This window comes from Petromyzon marinus, chromosome 35, assembly GCF_048934315.1.
Source record: "Petromyzon marinus isolate PM22_M1 ecotype Great Lakes invasive population chromosome 35, UKy_Petmar_22M1.pri1.0, whole genome shotgun sequence".
NCBI classification, from domain to species: domain Eukaryota; kingdom Metazoa; phylum Chordata; class Hyperoartia; order Petromyzontiformes; family Petromyzontidae; genus Petromyzon; species Petromyzon marinus.
The window spans coordinates 3,530,725-3,551,827 of NC_133701.1; the positions used below are offsets into that span (position 1 = coordinate 3,530,725).

Sequence of the window (21,103 nt, forward strand, 5' to 3'; positions counted from 1 at the left end):
GTGGATGTGTAGGTTTTGACTTTAACATAGCCATTTCCGTAACCAGTTACAAGCTAATCCCTAAGCTATTTGATATGTAAACCCCTTTGTCAAGGTGCCTCACTTCTCCCAACCAGCTTAAAAGTGGCTACGAATCTTAACATCGTTCATTGAAGCTCTGTCGTCCCGGCAGGTCTGTTCCTTTCACCTGAAGACTGCCGCTTGCGTTGTGGCTGAAACGTCGTGAGAATTTGATTGTGCTATTTTATTGTTTTATTCTCATTCTACGTGACTTTACCGAAAGAACCAAAGAAGATATCTGATTTGAAGAATGTCATCCCTGTTAACCTCATATCACATGTATATAAACTGCCCATAATGCTCAACTGTATAGGCCATCTAACAAAGGTAGCAAACTGGTTTTAGAATAATTTTTAAAATGTACTATTGACGATGTGTATACTATCAAACAAATTGAATGTAAAAAGTAAAGTTAATATCGCATACCTTTTTCGACTATAAAAAGGCATTTAATTCTGTAAAGACATTCAACCAATCGATGTTCTCACAAACCAAAGGCCTTGGCTTCATAATTTATTTATAAATAAATACATTGTCAAAAAATCTTTAGAAAATATGGTACAGCTCGACTGAAATGCAGAAAGAACAAGTTGTACAATTGTATACTTATAACTCTGGGTATCTACACGAAGCTTCCCTTCAATGCTCATTCTGCTTTGTGTTTTGGGTGGAATTTGTCCCAAGTGTTTACTAGCTGTACCAAAAATGTCTGAAGATATCCACTTCATGATTAGCTTCATTCCACCTGGGCCCACCCACCCCACCCACCCCTTGCCAACAGCTCCCCATGACCAGCCGCCCTGTGTACTATTGTCCCATTCTGCTGAACGTTGCTCAGCAGCCTCATAGCTCCTCCTAGGAGCATTTTTACTGAGACACTTTCAACATTACCGCCTTAAGCCCTCAATATTAATGACAAGGGAGGCCTGGTGGAAGTCTGCATTAACATTGATTACAGTCGATGGAGCTCAACTGACATGTAGTGGTTTAAACATATGCAAATATTTCCATCATGTGCAACTGCTTTGGAACCAAGCCAAGTGGTCCTCCGAGAGCCTAGGCTACAAGTTGTTGATGGCAGACAAAGTGAGTTTTCTGCGTTAAACAAAATAAAAGCCCAGCTTCACACAGGGTGGACGTAGTGCACAACCAAACTGGACATCTGTGAAAACCACTGGACGTCTGTGAAAAAGAGCTTCACATCTTATCAGATGTCAAGATTTTGATTCTGATTGTGAAATAACATTGTTAACTCTAAATGTAGGCCGTGACCAAATCACTCGGAGCGTCCCCCGGATCCCGTCACGTCTCAAAAGCTAAGCAGGGAGGAGGAGTTATTGTACCTGGAGGCGTGACCACCAAGCACAGCAGGCCGTGGGAGTTGCCTGGTGGACAACAAGTTGACAGTTCGACAAAATCCATTGATTTGCTTTAATCTAGATTTGAAGCTTTTGCTTTACTTCTGTGCTTTCGCATCTACACAGCTCGCGCCGACCAGCGTGGTGAGGTGTGGTCCGATAACCCCCATGATCCAGCCTGCATCGAGCAGTGGATTCGCAAATGGCAGGACGTGGACATGCACATGTACAATACAGCACCCTACCTTGCTTGGAGAAAGTATCTACACATAGCCAAAGCAATATCTTACACACTTGTACAATAGGAAGTCTTTCTCACTTCAATGGCAATCATCAGCTGCCACCCCACTGCTGTATTGAACATATTTACATGCACAATATATTACACAGGCTGTGTGAAGTAGTGAGGGTTTATTATTATTCATAATTGGTTTATTTTGGGTCAGATCTCGAGATGTCGACATCTGAGCTCCTGTTAACAGCCTGGTGATGTTGGATGTCAGAATCTGAATGCTTATTCATACTGGAGGAATCCGATGAGCTATTAAGCCCTTTTGCACAGATGTTCATGTCATCTCCAGTGAAACGTCGCATCCATGTTAATGTTGTGAGATTAGTCTCCCACAACGACACCGATGGTGCTGCTGAAGCAGGAATAAAGTTGGCATGTTTGATTCACGTGACCATTTTACAAATTGGCTGTGTCGGGTAGATGAGGGTTTAGGACACACATTTTTACACGAGCTAATCCAAAATAAACAAATTATGAATCATAATATTGGTCAAGAGAGCCTTCGTATGGCATTACAATAATTATTTTTTTCTGTTGCACGCATCACAGCAAGCATGCATCACTCATGCCCAGGTAAGTCTAATTCAGGAGGAAGCTTAGGGAGGGTTGTGGGCAGCATCTGGCGCCTGTCTGCACTGAGCATTCACTGCTTTGTAGCACAGCGTCTGCCACCACACGTACACCGAGCACCGCATCACACTTTCATGCTTCTGCACTTATTCCCCCTTCTTGATCACTTCCCTTAACTGTGGTTCCTGCCAACCGCCCCATTAAACAGGATTCCTTGAAAGTCGTTTGCATTTTAGGTATCTTGTGGGATGAGATTCCATTCACAGTGATCAACACAAATGCCGCACGAACGCCTCATGCGGCATTTGTTTTGTCGCCATCTCTCGCGTTCCTGCGATGTAACAATCCAACTAATACCTGTGCACAAGCTGATTTAATCGCTCCATCTCTGCGGTTGACGTCCTCTCGGGTGTGCGTACCCTCCCTTGGCTTGCCACTTTGTCATTCTATTCGACCTCTGGCGACATGTGGTGCCCAAGCCCACTTACTTTTTGTAAGTGAGAATAGTGTCTTTAATCTGATATCTTTTGAAGTATTTGTTATACTTTCCATTGTAATTTAGTGGACGAAAGTGTTTATATTGTGATGGTGCCCTACTATGTTTACTGCTGTGTCACCGCGGGAGCAAGAAGCACTGTGGACGCCACACATGCTCATGTGGAATATTTTGTATTACTCTTCATGTGGCTTTGGCTCTGGTCTGCAATACAATGACTAAGCTGAGAAGAATGTTTTAAAGAGAGCCTCCCATTCCCGAGACCACAAAATGTTTGTCCCAAGTGTTTTCTAAAACTGGAATTGAAAAAAAATTGGCAAAAATTTTTCTTCGAGAAAATCTGCTTTCAATGTAAACGCCAATGTGTGATATATCTGCTGCAGTACGACTGGCTTGCAATCAACGTTGATGTAGAAACAGTGCAGTGCATCATGTGGAGGACATTAGGGTAATCTATCATGGCCCAAGACTTCACACCCAGGTGCTGCAGTGGAAGATGTTCCTGGTGGCCCTTGGAGGTCATTGAGGACAATCAGTTCCTCATGAAAGGAACACAGTAGTCACTGGACGCTCAGTGTTGCTCTTTGAGCTTTATTTGACGCTGCGAACACACGGGTAGTTCCAATGGCTCGGCACTTTACAAACGTCTCCCGATCCTTTGCTTGTTCGTTCGTGCGTGTTCATCATCATGTCCCGGTAACGGTGAACACCCCTCTTTTCTCTCTCCCTTGGCCCCATGCAGCCCGTGAGGCGGGAGTCTCTGTCACCCCCGCCTCCCAACACCATCACGTGGGAGGAATACATCTCGTCAGAGCCGGGAAAGTAAGCCATTTTGGGTTTTTTGTTTCTCGCTGTGACGTTTTACACTTGTGTAGCTGAGAATGAAAACCGAAGCAACAATGATTTTGTTGACATTTTGAGATGAATTAAGGTTATTTTATGGCCTGCGGCAGGTTTTGCGACTGATTGGAATCATTATGTGCGAGGCCGTGCCATGCCATGCCTTTGTGTGTCGTAACGCCAGCTGTCGAGCACTCTTGAGCTCCGAACATCATTTTTATCGGTTTCTCCGAGTCCTTTCCAATTGGGATTTTCATAAGTCACTGGGTGCTGGCCGCTTCCGGCCCATAACCAAAATAAAAAAAGCCGTTTGGCATTGAATCCAATTTTACATATGCGCCGTACATGTGTGTGTCGGTGTGTATGTGGTGTGCGTGCCTTGCATGGTGTGTGCACAAGTGTGTGTATGTGTGGATGTACGGTTTGTGTGTTTGTGTACGCGCGCATTTGTCCGTGAGGGATCCTTGGTTTTTTTGCTTGGGTATGGCAGCGAGCATGGTGGGAAGCGGGGTGTGATGTGCAACCGCCTTGGGCAGCTGTCCAACAGCAGCCGTGGGGTGGACGTGGGGGCTGGAGGGAAGGTGGGGGCATCGGGGGGGGGGGGTCTAGCCAAAATTTAAGCACCAAATACTCTATTTAATACCATTCGCCTGCCTTTTTTATTAATCTGTTCTTCCACAGAAGGATAGCCCACGTTCTGTCTTCCGTTCCCATATCCTCTTGCTGGTATATACACTTATACTGTACATACTTGAGGAAAGTGGCCGGCCAATCAAAGGGCGGATCTCCATTGTTGGAATATTATGACCAGTCTACTTATATTCACACATGCATGTGTGTGTGTGTGTATGTGCTCATGTTTCGTTACCACCCTGAAGCTATACAAGTAATCACGGGGATTTTTTTCACCAGTGATAGAAAGTAAAAATTACAATAGTGCAGAAAGCTACCGTTCTGGCACTGCAATATACGTATAATTATTCTTTTTTTATCTTTTATCCTAAACGTAATTTAGAAATGGGAAACGGGAGCATCACGCTCCCGAGTAATTGAACTCGTTGTCACCCGTCTCTGCCTGAAGTGTGCTCCGTCGACCATTCGCCCCGAGCTTTGAGCGGCCCGTAGGCGCGGCCGCAGAAACGGGCTCTCGCGTGAAAGCGCGGGAAACGCATCCCCCCCCGACGGTGACAGCCTCTCGCCGCCGCCGACGTCGCCACCGCCGTCCCAAATGCCGCGGTTTTAGACCATGGGCGCGGTGCACAGGATTGAGCCGTCCTTCAGTAGGGGGGGGGGGGGGCGCCTTGTGCCTGCCGATCTCTCCCGCCTGTGGACGCTCTCGACGTTGCTCAACGGCTGCATGATTGGGCTGTCGGCCATTTTGAGACGGCATGGGGGTTGCCGTGCATAATTCGCCGTTGGCAGTGCTTGTCGTGCCGCCGAGAGCGACATCCCGACCGCTACGAGCGCTGCTAATAAAGCAATCAAATCATAAAGAGAGGTCCCTTTGCATTCGTGTCTTTGCAAGTGGCCAGGCAGGTTACAGTTTTCGCGCGTTGGACTTTGCACTTCAGCGACTGCAAGAAAAAAAAATTACTTGCAACGTAAAAAAAAACCGTCGGTGATCTTGCAAATGTTGACTTGTGGTTTTGCATTTTCTGGAATCGTCCAAAACGGTTTCGGCTTGGACGGTTGGGTGAAATGGCGAGGAGCCGCAGTGACTTGGGTTGAGGCTGCTACTTGAGACGTTCACCATCGCCAAGTGTCTACCGTGTTTTATTTGCTCTCCGTAGCCGAGATAAGTTCCGCAAAAGACGTGATATTTAGGTCGCCAAGCAGACTTTCACATAGGAACAGGATGGATTCGTTTTAATAGGGTTTGCACACGATATTTAAAACCGTTGCTGCTTACGTGAATAGATTAAACTGTATGTGTATTTCATATTGAATTAAATAATAAAATACAGCCCTTTGTCAATCCACTGCTGGATGACTGCCTCGCCATGCCGGGTCAGTTAATTTAAGCTATTTGACCATACTTCGCCGTAGAGCTCAGCGTGGGTTGGTGAAGTGGATGGGGTGGATGAGCCAAGACCACTTCAGATATCGCCCATCGCTGATGTTGGTGGTGATACAGCTCGGAATCACACTCTGATTTCTGGATTCAAAGTGCAGTGCGCTAACTAACCACTGTTGCACAACCATCCATGCGATTAATATTCAACATAATTGTTGCAAGTAATAACTATTCTGAAATTAATCATTCGTACGTAGTTATTTTTGAGTAGCGGCTACAAGGACCGGCTTCCGTAGAGGTATCGGTACTGATCTATAACCGGGGTGTTCTTGCGCGGGATTTTTTTTTTACTTTCGGCGGTTTTTAAGCGTTCGTGGGGTTTTGCTGCGAGCAAGCGGCGGCGTTGAGAGAATCATGAGTCACGACGATGAGGAGGGGCGGGGACCAGACCGTGGGAGGTTTGGCGGGAGAAATCGGTGGTGCTTGCCAGCGCGGGAAAGCCGAGTGTGTGAGAGCGCGGATGAATGGAGGTGGTGGATGGGGGTTGGGTTGGCAGTTCGGATGGGGTGTTGGGGGCAGGGGTAGGGAGTGGTGGGGGGGGGGTAAAGGGAGAGGAGCTGTGGGGGTTGGGGTTGTGAGAGGCGGGTGGAAAGGAGGGCTCCTACTTGCTGGAAATGCCGTGGCCCGGGCTTCTTAAAGAGGCCATTAAACGGAAACAAAAATGTGCACATGGCCTTAGTGCGAATGGGACAAGCCGTCTTGGAGTTGTCCTCACGGTTTGTAAGTGTAAGAGATACTACCAAAAGGCAAATCTCCATGTATAACTTTTCAGAATGACTTCTTAATAAGTAACATTTAAAAATATTTGAACCAAACCCGTTGCTGGAACTCTTACCCGTCATCCTTCTTCGTGGTTGCATTTTAACACAGCTATTTTCCACTGCGCCGCATTTAAATTGGAAGCCATTGGGAGGAACAAACTCTAACGGTTGGAGGGCGGCAGCAACCCGAGACCGTTCCGGTGGTGCTGGCGACTTGTGTGATGCGATGGCGAGCTCCTCGACGGTGTATTCCCCGAGTGCAGCTGGCCCTCGTAGCCAGCTGCCTGGCCCCCTCTGGGGTGGCCGCACCGGTGAGGAAACCCCGCCCGGCCAGGGGAGTGGGGGCGGGCGGGAGGCCGGTGGCCAGAGGAAAACAAGAAATTAAATTTCAAGTTGTCTGAAGTATTCGCCGCCACAGAAACGAGTAGAGTAGAGCCACTTTATTTTATTTCACTTAATTTTCATTACAGATATTTACTAGGCTTGTTCAAATTGTTTATTTTGCTTGACTACTAGCCCCATTGAAAATTATGACGACCGCCTGTGTTGCGATCGAAACGTCTTTATTATTTTTTTCTATCTACGTGACTTTACCGAAAAAAACAAAGAATATGGTAACAAAACAGTTACCGGTTTTTCGCACGTACAGAAATTTATAAAAATAAACTCTTAACATTTTTACCGTTTTATCTGAGAAACTAAGCTAGCTGCAATGGTGTAATCGTCATTCAATCTCCCGGTTAGACAGCCGAAAGAATGGGCAATAGCCTTAAATCCCCCCCTCCCCTTTGCTGTCCACCCAACAGTCAAAATGGGTATGTCAGTTAGTCCATGGAACAACAGCTTGCGTGTGGTGGGGTGAAGTGGTGGTTAGCACACCTCTTCCAACACGTCTGGCCAGTGTTGGAAGAGTAGGCCAAATATCCTCTTAGAGCTCCGACTAGTGTGGGCCCTTCTGCCAATCAGTGGCTTGAGCAAGTAATTTCAGGGCTGCATGCACCTTACATTTTATTAATCCTTAGGTCTGTGGCTGTGCCGTTTGTACTACGTTCACGCGTGCCAATAAGCGCATTCGTGACTAAAACTCCACTGGAATTGATTACTCACCAGATCTTGACTTGTCAAATTTGTAATTGATACAGAAAACGTTACCCTAATTTACCACGCTTCTATTAAGACCCACTTTGCTGTTAAACATAACACCGACACGTAGCGTATTAAGCTTATAGGTACGGGGCACTGGCGGAGCCAGTGGGGGGGGGGGGTGGGGGGGGGGTGGCACGTGCCCCCACAATGATCCGATCGAAATCCCTAATTTCGATCGGATCATTGACAATAGTCTGAGTCCATAATTGGTAATAACGGCAAAGCAGTTATAAGTGACTCGCAGAATTGTGCGCAGTTGCGTATACAGTACACGACTTCCCTGAAGGCATTCCTTCAGCGAGCGCGATGCCGATCACACAACGTGGTTCTAATTTGACCCTCGATCGATGGGCTGCGCCATCGCCGCACACGCGTCGAATAAAAAGCAAGGGGTAAGTTCTTACTTACTAACAACTCCTATCATATTTAATTGCTGGAGGGGTTGCCCCCCCCCCTACCTGAAAATCCTGGCTCCGCCATTGGTCCGGGGGGAGGGTGGGGGAGGTGGCGGGGTGTGTCTGCGGCTTCACTTTATTTTTCATTTTTCGCTGCGGGGGAAGAATATTTTGGGAGGCAAACATCTTTCGGTTCACAAGTGCATTCAATGGGTCACTGTCCAAGGAACATATTAGTTTGTGGCCGTGGTGCTCGTTGGCGTGGTTGCATGGCGGCTGAGTCGGGCGTGCGTTTATGGTGGACAGCTCGCTCCCATGAGCAATCTGGGTCCCATGAGCAATCTGGGTCGCATTCATAGAGCAACTCAACATATTGAGCATCCAGTAAGAGCATTACAACATGACCACCAACATCTGTCGCTTTGACAAGTGCATGCCTCCTGGTTTTGTTTCCACCTTTTTACCTTATTATTAGATCCACAATTACTTAAAAGTTGATAATATACCCATCTGTTCTGGGAAGGTATTCAGGGTTGAGTCTGCATAATGCTTGGATGGGTGACCACCATGCACAAACAGGTTGTTATAGATGGTTGCAAGGCTGTGCTTCTAGGTGGTCAGCAGAGGGCCGTGCAGCAAAATCCATTGTTGTACTGTACTTCTATGCCGCCCCCTACATTCACCAACCCACACTAACCAGCGTGGTGAAATATGGCCAAATAACCCCCATGACTCATATGGGGTGGGATGTACTGACATACATATTTATTGATGCTCCTTTCATACACACCCCCACACCACTCTTCCCTATCATATAATTTTACTCTCCTCCCTCCTCTTCTACGTTGTGCTCTGGCTGGATCCCGGCAGGGCCCCTCACCTTGGCCGAGAGCTGGTGTGCAAGGAGAGCTCCAAGAGCTTCAAGGCCACCATCGCCATGAGCCAAGAGTTTCCGCTCAGCATGGACATGTGAGTGGAGGCGGAGGCAGCAGCAACTCAGTTCGTCCGTCGATGGAGCTGTGACTTCACGTGAAAAAACTATAATCATACGCAGCGTTCGTATTTCGAGTGCTGTTGGTCTATGAAAGATTAAACTCCTGTCCGAAACGAGCCACATAACGAGAGCTTTGTTTGCTTACTTAGGCATTGCCTTGGGTACAACCTTGTGCGAGACGTTTCACTTTTAATGGGGTTGTGAGCAGCTTGCACTGCAATAATGTCATTGACGGTCCAGTTTGTCCCTAAAATAATGTGGGCAGATTAATTATGTCCCCCATGGGCCCTCTAAAATTTATTTGAAAAAAGTTAATCGCACTCCCGAAGCCCAAAAATGTTACACCGAGCAAAGGAACGCTTGCCTTGTTGTTAGCTGCATCTCCACGCTGCACAGAAACATCAAGCGTGAGCCAGTCCCAGTTTAGTATTGCGCTGGACAGTAACTACAGTAACAGTGGATTGTGCATTCCAGTATTGGTTTGTGATTTTCAGTAGTTTCAGTGTCTGTTTTTTACCTTTGTTTTATCTTTTAATTTTAATGAATACATTATTAGCTCTAAATGGGCAAATTTTTCTCTTCAACGAAATAACAAGGTTTAGTTTAGGAAAATTTATTTTCTGGGGTACCACACCCCTGTATTAACCTGGTGTTTCTCAGACACACTGTAGTACCTGTGTGGTGTAGACCACACGTCTATAGCAGAATGTGCTGTTATCTCAAGAGTATTTCAACTGCGAGCCTCTTTGAGTGGTCTTTGCCAGAGGTTGCCCTTCCAATTGTCATCAGTGTGGATTGAAGAGAAGTGCGGGCTCTGTGTGTTCCCGTTCCCATCAAAGTCACCGTTCGTCCTGTCTGCAGGCTGCTCAACGTCCTGGAGATCATCGCTCCGTTCAAGCACTTTAACAAGCTGCGTGAGTTCGTTCAGATGAAGCTTCCTCCTGGGTTTCCTGTGAAGCTGGGTGAGTCTTGAACGCAGCCTTTTTCCTTTTTTTTTTGAAGCACACTGAATTCTGATTAAAAAAAATAATCATTTGAAATGTCTTCTACATGTTTTTGTTCTAACTAAAGTGACCACAGTTGTTGTGGAGGTGGCAATTTGCATAAACTCCTCGAAGAAATATTAATACAAATATAATTGCGTAGTTTAAGTAAAAATAGCCTTGGCAGGGAAAAGTCTGTTGCAGGCTGCGTGTTTAGTTTGTCCATAAATCACGTGGGTAGCCGGAGCTTTCGAGTGCAGGTAGTAGCAGGGCGGCTGCGTGTGTGTGTGTGCGCGCTTGCGCGCACGCCTGAGTGCCAGAGCTGTTAGTCACAGTTCCTGTTTTCAGCCGGCCACCCGCAAGTCTGTACATCGCGTTCCTGCCATCATCAGGATTTTCTGACCGCGTGCCAAAGAGATTTATGAGAGAAAGCAGCCGTCGCCCGTCGTTCCCGTGCTCATTAAAACACCGCTGCCGATTGTGTTGATCTGCCCGTGCATGTGCACACGAGTCCCTGCTCTGATCCCCTCCGTTCACAAATGTCGATCTGCATCTCTGGTTTCAGTTGAAGCCTCAAGTAACAACCTTGGTGACAACGTCGTGTTTTGTAGGCGTTTGTTAAAACCCCATAATGCACGCTGCACAGTTAATATGTGTGCTAACCCAGTCTGCGTTAGAGAGTCAGGACAGTGCAAGGCACCATGCGTGCATCGTGAGGAAAATCTGACGAGCCATGCTTCTTCCATCACTGCTCGTGTCTTGTCATCCGGTCTCGTAAGCCAATGCCGAAGCAACTGTAGCATACCAAAAGGGACTGAGCTTGGCTCAACCAACCGCCCTGCGTTTGGTTAAACTGTTAGAAGGTGTTTTCCTGCCGAGCTGGCATCCTCAGTGGGAACAGCTTTCTCTGGCGCAAGCGGTCCTTTAGGGGAACTGAACTGGAGGGGAGGTAAAAAAAAAATCTCAGAAAAGTTTGTGGAAAAGGAATCTTTGTAGTGACTGGCAAAATAGAGGCAGTCACAGGAACAAGTGGCCCTTTGTGTTGTCTAAGCTCACAGGCCTTGTCACTTAGACTGGGATGGCTGTATATTATTACTTTGAATGAGATGCTTTGGAAATCAGAGTCATCCAATACGGTAAATTTTTAATAGTTCGCAAAATAAAGTAGCACATGCTGTGACACTTCAGTAATTGTACTAGTTGTCCTTTGTTCACATTTGTTCACTTCAAGGAACTGGCAATTGATATAATTGTATTGTTCTTCAAGGAAGCACGTAGGGTTTCTATTTGCAGTAGTCTCACATTTGAAAGAAATGTTTTATTTGTATATGGTCTTGCACCAGGCATTTCTCGGGGTCGTAAGATGAGACTCGCAGATGCGTGCACGTGTCATGTTGATTGCATCCCGGGTGGTTTGTTTCATGGCTCCATGTGTTCTTGTGGATGAGTCACTCATCCCTCCTCTCCGCTCATTTATTTTATCCCAGGATTTTAAGAAAGTTATATCTGCTTCATCCAGAGATTTTAGTTGCATTTGTTTATAATAGCGTTGAAGGTCATGCGCAATGATTATTTTGTTGAGGTTAGGAATAAGTTTAATTTCAGCGCTGTGATAGAGGTGGGTATCAAGGGCTAAAGTAATTATTCACTAAATACTAACTAATGGAAGCAGTCATCCATTCGTTAAATCCAGCCTTGCCGTTCAATGTGAAACCAAATTGTTTTTAAATCAAATTCACCACTGACATATGTGGATGGGTTTTTTTTGGTTGTTTAAAGCTGTATACAATTCCCTATTGGTGACTCAGCTGGCATGCAGTGTGTTCTGCCTGTACTGTGGAGGGTGTAGGCTACCGGCCGTCTCACAGTAAGCGTATGACGGCCGACAGGCAACGTTTTCTGCCTGTAGTCTGCCCGTACGCAGAACGAGGCTGTTGAAACGTGTTCGGGTCCACGGGGAGGAGCTTTGGGTTTGCATTGTATGTTTATTTCAACAATGTGGGCATCTGTCCACTTGTGTCAGCCGGAGGCTCTAAAACCAGTGGTGGGGTGGATGAGATGAACACGGCATATTGGGCTGTTCCGACGTCTACAGTAGTATTTTAGCGTTGGACACAAGTCTGCGTCAAACGCTGCGAGTTTATTCCCATATTATTTTCGTGTTTGACAGTGGGCATAGAATAAAAACTAGTTATGGAGACTTGTACAAAGAATCTGGCATTCAGAAACTGGAAGAGCTGGTTTCAACCTGTTGTTTGTGTATTGCTTAATGAGATGAAGCGGTGGCACAGGGGGCATTGTGTAGCACAGTTGTAGTGCGGCTGTAGTGTGCAAGTCGAGACAGTGCCCATGTAAAGGTGGCTAATTTAAATGTTAACACTTTCCAGTTATCTTGCAAGATTCCTTTGTAAAGCGCGCTCACACAACTCGGCCATTATTGATGGTGGACACGTACCTAATCCTAGTTTGTAATGCTGGATGCCTTGTGAAGTGAACCACGGTGCATACTGTAGTTTTGACGGTGCGATTCCTACTTCAACATATCAGCGTTGCACTAAAGGCTGAAAAGCAGCAGACAAAACATTCACCACTGAGAGGTTACTGCCGTAATGTCAAATATGTGAAGTTATGGCTCATGCACTCAACCTCAGGTGATACGTGTTTATATTGTCAAATATGTGTGTTTAGATGGCGTCTCGTTTTGCTTGTTTCGTGTGCAGATATCCCTGTGTTTCCGACCATCACGGCCACCGTCACCTTCCAGGAATTCCGCTCCATTGAGGATCTTCCAGAATCCATGTTCCGGATCCCAAGCGAATACCGAGAGGACCCCAACCGCTTTCCTGACCTCTGAACCCGACCACCCAATGGCTGTGCCCACTGGCCCTTGGCTCCAACAGAGCTGTGCCAGTCCCTCCCTTGTGCAGGCCTCTCTCCCCTCCCCCATGTTCTGCCTCCCTTCCATACTCACAGCCTCCCCTGCCTTCAGAATGTCAGAGCGCTGATCCTGCCCTAATGCGTGACCCTGCCACTGCTGCACGCTGGGTAAGGATGCCAGGGAAGGCCCAGAGCTTCTAGCTTTGACTTCTGAAGCTCGTGTGCGGCCCTCGCTGATGGAGCTGCGGGAAGCGCTTGTGCTGTCCCCCAACTGTGAGACCTCTTTCAGAATTTCTTAACCTGACCGTGTGAAACGTGATCAAACTTGGATTTAAAACATTTCCAGGAATATACATTTATTTTTCTGTTTTACATTATCAAGCCAGTGCGCATTATTTGCATCCTGTGTGACACAAAGTGGCATCTGAAGACGGGACTATAGTAAAGCTGTTGGATAATCTTTGCCTCCACTCGGAGTTATTATCACGTTTACCTGTTAATGTTTCACTTTGGGGTTTCTACCAATGGTTCACATGGGTTAGAACTGGACTAACTTCATTTTTTAAACATCTGCTTTCATATACAGATTATCAAACACCTCTTAGTTGTCTGCCACCCAGCCATGGTCAGTGACTGTGCTAAATAGTCGTTTGTGTCGTAATTATATTGGTTGAACTTAGTTTTAAAACAAATAAACGTTTGCGTCAATTACGTGCTGCAGGAGCAATTAGGACACTTGAAGGCCGATGTGATGATGCTAACCAATGCCAGCAAAGAAGCGCGTAGTTTCATAACTGCAGCTTAGTTGAGGCTTGTCTCAGCAGAGATCTTAAACGATGAAGGCCAGAACAGGGTTCAGCTATTTTCAGTGTGGTAAGTAAATTGAATTATGGTACAAAATGTTAACAAGACGTTATATATATAAACAAGAAACAATGCCTTTGGAAATGCTGAAATATTAAAACAATGTAAAGAAAAGCTTTTGCCTTAAAGGGATCACCATATTGCATGTAAAGAAACACACACAAAAAGTTTAAACTTCACGAAGTTAGAATGTCTATCTCTTAGATGGTTGAATCACAGAGCAGCCCTTATGCATAGCATCCCTTCCATGTGTTGCCAGTTTTTAATGAACGTTAAGCTGTTCTGACTGTGAATTATTAGACGTAGCATCCTGTTACCTGCCTCCAGCAGCATCTGGTCTGATCTCTGTACTGCATCAGCTGGAATTGATCAGAGATCATGCTTTTGGAGACCATAAAACGGAGGCAGGTTATTGTGGAAATGTTTTACATTTCACTTGTTTCGTAAATAAGGTTTTATCCCACGTTTCGTGTGCACAAATCTGGTTTGTAAATTGTGGAAATTAAAGTAATGCAATCACTTTCACATCAACTAACAAACAGACAAATTTCAAAGCCATTTTTGTAAATATCACACGATCCTTTTTTGTCAACCTCTAGGGGTATTTTAACCTCTTGTACTACACAAAATCTAAATCGTATCCCAATTTACTTGAACATGCAGAACATGTCTCATTAGCAAGAAAAGCAGCAATATTGTATTTATTTACCTAGAACGTAGTATGCATCCAATTTTTAGATAGTGAAGTGCTTTACGCACTTATTGCAACACCGATTGCATTCTTACACAGGTTTTTGTATATACATTAAGAACTTTTATTAATTACATCCCTAGAAGTAATAGCAGGTGCGTCACTATTTTAAACAATGGCATGGGTGTAACTTTTCACAAGAAATCACTTTTGATAATGTACTGTACGATACAAACACAGGAGTATGGAGCTGTTGTCAAATGTGGTAATTGACATTTATTTCCTACATTTTGAAACTTTCATTTTTAAACTTGCATTGCCTCATCCCCAACTTGGACGTTCACATTTGTGCAATTGAACACCGATTACTGATACAATATGCCTGCTTGGTCTAACATTTGTACGGGGAATAAATGAACGTTCACAGGTTGGGTTTCGAATGGTCTATGGCCTGTTGACAATGATGTCAAAGGTTACATACAGGCCGTGTACAGACATGGACATGACAGTCTTGCACCAGTACATTGTAAAGTTAAATATGATAACTTATAATAATTGTAACAAATTTCCAGCGGTTTAAATTTATACTTTCGACATATCATGGGGTGAAGTATCAATTCGGATCTCTTGCAGAGCAGTGCAACCCTTTGTGTAGATGTCACAGAGGGACTTCTGAGATCCCCTTCAAGTGATCCACACAGAGTCAGAACTTTACAAACCCATCTGCCACTGACAATAAAGTTTGTCATATGACAGTCAAATCAATATTTTTTTATTCTCAGCTGGAATTAAGTGCAGAACCAAATTTTACGTGATGGTTTTTGTGCAGTCATTGGTTACTGGGCTGAGAGCATCTAAGTTTAATAACTTTAGTGCAACAGAAACCAACACAACCGTCTGCTTCATGCCGCTGAAACCTGGGCTGCTAGTCCTTTTAAAAAATGTTCCACGGCTGTTGTGGCCCTGTCTGCATATATAAAGATCCCCCGTATAGCCTTAATAGACTGTAGGAGCAAGTGCGGTTAGCAAGCACTTATGAAGGTCATCCCTGCGTCATGTCACAATCGGTTACGTCTCTACAGTTGGAATTAATCGATTTACATCAGGTTTCGGTTTTAGTGATAGAACAAAGTTGTCACAAACGTTCGGCACAATTCAAGCCCAAAGCAACTTGCCACCAACTTGCCCGCAGATCGAACAACTTGGAAAGCTACCCGAATGGGTTCCGTTTATTTACGGTAAAGCCCATTAAGCTAAGAAGATATTTTTCAAAGGCTACTCGCCCAAGAGCAATATCGCTGGGTGATGTTGATGGATAAAACTTTGCTTTTCACTGCCTGACAAAGTAAAGTTGAAACAGGCATAATTATTAAATTAGCGTTACACAAACAAAAAGGATCGGTCACAATAGAGGCAAGAGAAAGACATGCGATTAAGTTTCAGGATTGATTCGGATAGAAAGAAAAGTAGTTTTCAAAGAGGAGATCATTGACTGATTTTTTCCCCTAAAAATTTAAATAACATTCAGCTCCCACCCAATCCTATTGCTGGATGCCGTCCTTTCGACACTGCCGATCATGGGGGCGTATCTTTACGTTTCCATAGTGATATTGTTCAGGGCAATCAAGCGATTGTAAAGTATAACTTCGCTTCTTATCTCACATTGCCAGTAACATACGGAGAAAAAAACATGCCCATTCTAAACCACGACGAACTATTAACTGTCGACAAAATCTTAATTGGGTAGTCTAGAGAGACACTGGATAATGCAGTAACACGTGTGTGATGACACTTCATTGAATCAGCTCCATACCACTGGTGGGATGTCAAGTGAAATAGAATGTCAAATCAATCTCTGGCCCTTCAAAAGGCCAATGTTGAGCCTTGCGCGCGCGTGCACACACAATGGTACATGTGCTGTTAAGCATGGCATTTTTGTTTTATTTTGTTACACTTGGAGGCCAGAACGATGAGTTTGAAGGTGCATGATATAACGTTTGCATCCTCTGTTGAGGAATTGTGTTTTGAGTGTCACTTTTTTGTTACTAAAACTATAAAAGGTTTTCACTTCAACCCCAGCGCCAACCTAGACCCTCACCACTTGTGAGCTGGCGATGGCAATTCCCAAAAAGTGAAAATTGTGACGCAGCTACAATGCCATACTTTGTCTGTTCCACTGACTTACCCCCCAACTGCACTGTACCCCCCCCCCCCCACAATAACAAAAATTATTAAATAAAAATAAACACTTTTGTACAAAAAAATCCGTTTTCTTTTCCTCGACTTTTGTAAAACAGCGATTTCATTGTCTTAATTTGTGTAATTTATGTACAGATACATGTGCAGAATTTTGCAGTCCACTACTGAATGAGCCCATCCCCATGCTGTTCGGGTCATGGGGATTATTTGGCCATATTCCAGAACACTTCGGTACGGTGAGGTGAGCATAGCTCGAGCGTGGAGGTACAGTACAACAATGGATTTTGTTGAACTGCCCATAATGTCGCCCTGCAGCCTATAACTCCTGTTGTGTATTGTAGTCGCCTGTGCAAGCACTACCCTGGCCAAAACCTGGTTAGATTCCCACATCTAACAGGATAAAATTCTACATTTAAGTACATTTGAATTGCACTTACTCTTTTAACAAATTAGGGTGGACATTTCACACGACAATAGAAGCAACTTGCCATCTATTGTTATGTGCTCGGTGGTGTATGTGTGGTTGTGTGATGAGCACGGCAAGATACTGTTTGCAGTGCTGTGATTGTGGAATCGTAGAGATCTGGGCCTGAGCCACCGTTGAAATGTTCTTGGAAGTGTTTTTCTCCACACGATTTCTAAGAATCTTGCAACAACTTGCACCGAGTGAATGCCACGTGCTTTTCTCTGCCAATGAAACCCAGAGAAAATATCACGTACAAAGCATTGCATATGAATGATTCGTGATTAATAATTAACCCCTGAAGACATCAATTCATTACACAATATAAAATACTGTTGAACAATATATTTTTTGTACATACTGCATTCACAGGTATCCACAGTAAAGCACCTACATGCCATCATAGCATGTGATTGATAGGGCCCTATTGTGTGTCGTTTTCTCTGTGGTTGTCCTGTGCTGGAATTGCATTGTTTCATCTTCATTAACATAAAAATGCAGTGCATAGAAGCGTACTATTATTGCTGATGACATGGCATTGTTCTGCGTTTGGGTGTGCCAAGAAAGAAGTGACCCATCTCCCCATTTGAACCTTGGTTGAGGCGGCCTCATGGTCAGGAAACGGATGGGTGGTGAGTTTGTTTTTAAATGTTATGAGCTTCCAGGAAGACCAGAAGGTAGTATGCATATCCCACATCCGACATGTGGCCCATTACAACCTGTCACTTAGGGGTAAACCAAGAGACTCCAGATAGAGTTACCACCTCAGGAATACAAAAAGCCAGGCCAATCATGGGAAGAAGAATATCTCAATACTGAAAGAGAGGAGAACTACATGCGAATGCATTATTTTGAGTGGTGTATTATGACACTACAGACAAATAACGGGACTTTAAATGTCCCTGGAAGATGCAGCTTTCCTAGGACCACTATCTCAAAAATAAGAGACAATTGTGGGAAAATTGGGACAGGTGGCTCCCCTAGCTCTAGAGGAGGCATTCAACTTATTTTTTTAATCGACTTTCATGAATTAATTGCTGACAATAATAATTATATTCACGTCATTTTTTCGTTACATTTTGATGGTATGAACACTGATGCAATTGTGTGCAGTTTCTTTGTACGCTTGCCTCATTCAGAAGTCCTATGTGGCACACACAACGAATTATTATCGTAGGCGTTGCGCACACGCTTACATCAGATCCCGGCGAGAGCAGGTTTGGGTTCAAGGGAGCACAGTTACGCAGTGGTCATGTTTAGTCCTGTGTTCCTCAGAATTTTATGCTGTTTTAAATTCGTCTGGCTTCCAATTGTGGCAGCTGTGTAGCTGTTTGAGATGTACAAAGCTCACCTATTATAATACTGTAATTGCTATTTTTACATTTTCATTATTTGTAGTGAACTGTCATACTTTTATGGATATGCCTTGGTGTAGAGTGACATTTGTGAAAAGGGGAATATCTTGGCATGGGAATTCGAGCGCGTGCTGGAAATGTAAAAAGTTCATTGAATTGTTGTACAAAGCATGTTATGCTTTCGGCCAGCATTATTCATATCTTGCTTATTTTGTACCTGTCGTGTTTAACAGTTTTACTAGTGGTCAACGCCTTCACAACCGGACACCCACACATTTTGCACTCTCGGCAAGAAACATACACGTTTTAAAGCAGAAACATGACTGACAGAGTGAAAGGGGATAAATAAGAGGTGGTGGCACTTGCTTTGGTGTCACTGCATTGGGCGCATGGATGGGCGGTGGGCCCTGCCTGCGTGAAAAAAACAGGATCGGATATGTCTGCTTATGTTTTGTGACCTTGCCCTGTTCGCTTTTGGAAATCCGTTTAAAACCATATGAGTGCGTGTAATTGTTGGGAATACTTACTCTGCCTGTTCAGCATTCGGCCGAATGCTGAACAGATGATTTGTGACATATAGGTCCTTCCATCGCACGCGGGTCGTCTCCTGTGTAAAATATTAGCGGTTTACTTTTCTCATGGAGTTTATAAATGTCATATCAACATTAAACATAGCTAGATGAAGCTTAACCCTTGATCGGGTGTCATAAAATGTTCAGTGGCCTTAACTGGATATTAAATAATGTTACAATTCTCACTTTTGTTAGCAACGATTTATGTTACGGTACTTTATTATTTCACGTTTAATACAATGTTATTGGCCTTTTAACACACGTTTGCGGTATTGCTTTGAGCCATATCTACCTTGAAAAAAGAGGCAAAATGAAGTTGGATTGTGGCATCGTTTGACTGTGAGGGATGGTGATGACGTGGGGAGGCCTTCATCCATGAGTGTATAAAACATGGATAATGGTGATTATAATGATTGAAGGTTATGATGCCAATGTATCCATCGCCGACCGCCTTTGTCACAAACTCGCAGCCGGATTTGTACAACTGACATTTTGACGGATCAAAGACTTCTTAAAGGCTAAACGCATCGCAGTGGTGCCAAAGTTAGGAAGTTAAGTCTTCGTAAACGGTACGGATCAATAGGGAGCAAACATCACCAATGCGTAGGATGGCCATAAACACGAATTGGGGCAGGGGGAAAAGAACCATGCCCCTTTGGTGTGTTAACCTGTAATCTACAGGTGCACACACGACGTGTGTTTGCACTTGTACTTTGTGTGTTGGGTTATGCACTCCGGTCGTTCTCACGCCGTGTAAAACGGACAGGACTGTGCATTGTTAAGTCCATGGAAGGGCCGTGCGGCGTTAGGCGTGTGGGCTGGACGGGGGATCAGCTCCCTGCACCACTAAATTGCCGCAGTGGCTAGGAAATGTTATATATCTACCTCGCCTGGTATAAAAGAGGTCGTGGTTTCGATCCTGACCTTGACGCCTGTTGTATATTTGAAGTCTGCATGTCTCTCTTTCTCATCATCATCATCATAGTGGCTAGATGTTAACTACCTCGCCTGGTATACAAGAGGTCGTGGATTCGATCCTAACCCTGACGCCTGTATATTTGGAGTCTGCACGTCTCTCTTTCTCATCATCATCATTACAGTGGCTAGGAGATGTTAACTCTCGCCTGGTATACAGGTCGTGAATTTGATCCTGACCCTGACACCTGCTGTATATTTGGAGTTTGCATGTCTCTCGCTCTCCCTGAGTTCGCGTGGATTTGTCTCCGGGACATCCGTTGTTTTTTCCCCCTCCACATTTAGAAACAACGTGCGTTTAGAGTATTTGGCTATAATACATTTCCAAATGATAAGCCACTTCGTTGAGCTATTATTCATGGCCAGGTCGCTTCTGAAAAAGAGCTATATAGCTTAGTGGGGCCTGCCTGGTAAAATAAATAAAAAGTTTACAGTTGTTGTTTATTACATAGTCAAGTAAAACATAAAACTAAGCGGTGATCGGTGTCACAGCCTTTCTTTTCTCTTATGTAATGGATAAGAGCTTAGAGCATTAATACACGATGGACAAAAGCAGATCGTATATCAGCGAGAGTAAACTTTTGGCTCTAGAGAACGTGTGGATTGTTAAAGACCTCGTCTGTTGTTGTCTGGTGGGTGTTTGCAAGCCAGGGTTAGATGGAGCGATGACATAATCTCGTCGCCAGATTGCTGGGTGTATTGTTGTTATTGTTCATAATAGAGGGGGTTTTTTAGGGTTAGATCACGTTCATATATAAATGTGTCGTTAAACCCGCCACCACCCGACATAGCCAACTAGTAAGGGTTGTCACGTAAACAGAACGTGGCCAATTCTTCACTAGTACAGCACTAACCGATGTGTTGGAGATTACTCATATTGTAAATGTTATGGCTTGGTTCTCCAATACACCGTGTGTTGGAGAGTAGTCAGATTTTAAATGTTGTGGCTCGGACCTCCAACACAACGTGTGTTTGAGAGTACTCAGATTGTAAATGTTGTGGCTTTGCTCTCCAATACACCGTGTGTTAGAGAGTACTCAGATTGTAAATGTTGTGGCTTGGCTCTCCAGCACACCGTGTGTTAGAGAGTACTCAGATTGTAAATATTGTGGCTTGGCTCTCCAACACACCGTGTGTT

General features: G+C 44.6%; 1 protein-coding gene across 1 annotated transcript in view; it reads left to right on the forward strand.

Moving 5' to 3' along the window:
• LOC116948859 (ankyrin repeat domain-containing protein 13C-like) overlaps positions 1 to 16,669 on the forward strand; it is a 37,776-nt gene extending 21,107 nt beyond the window's left edge. Inside the window, exons 10-13 of the mRNA XM_032966035.2 lie at positions 3,519 to 3,598; positions 8,863 to 8,961; positions 9,848 to 9,948; positions 12,690 to 16,669. Coding sequence (XP_032821926.2) covers positions 3,519 to 3,598; positions 8,863 to 8,961; positions 9,848 to 9,948; positions 12,690 to 12,823 — 414 coding nt within the window. The 3' untranslated portion in view covers positions 12,824 to 16,669. The remainder of the gene's footprint in view (positions 1 to 3,518; positions 3,599 to 8,862; positions 8,962 to 9,847; positions 9,949 to 12,689) is intronic.
• Positions 16,670 to 21,103: the final 4,434 nt, after the last annotated feature.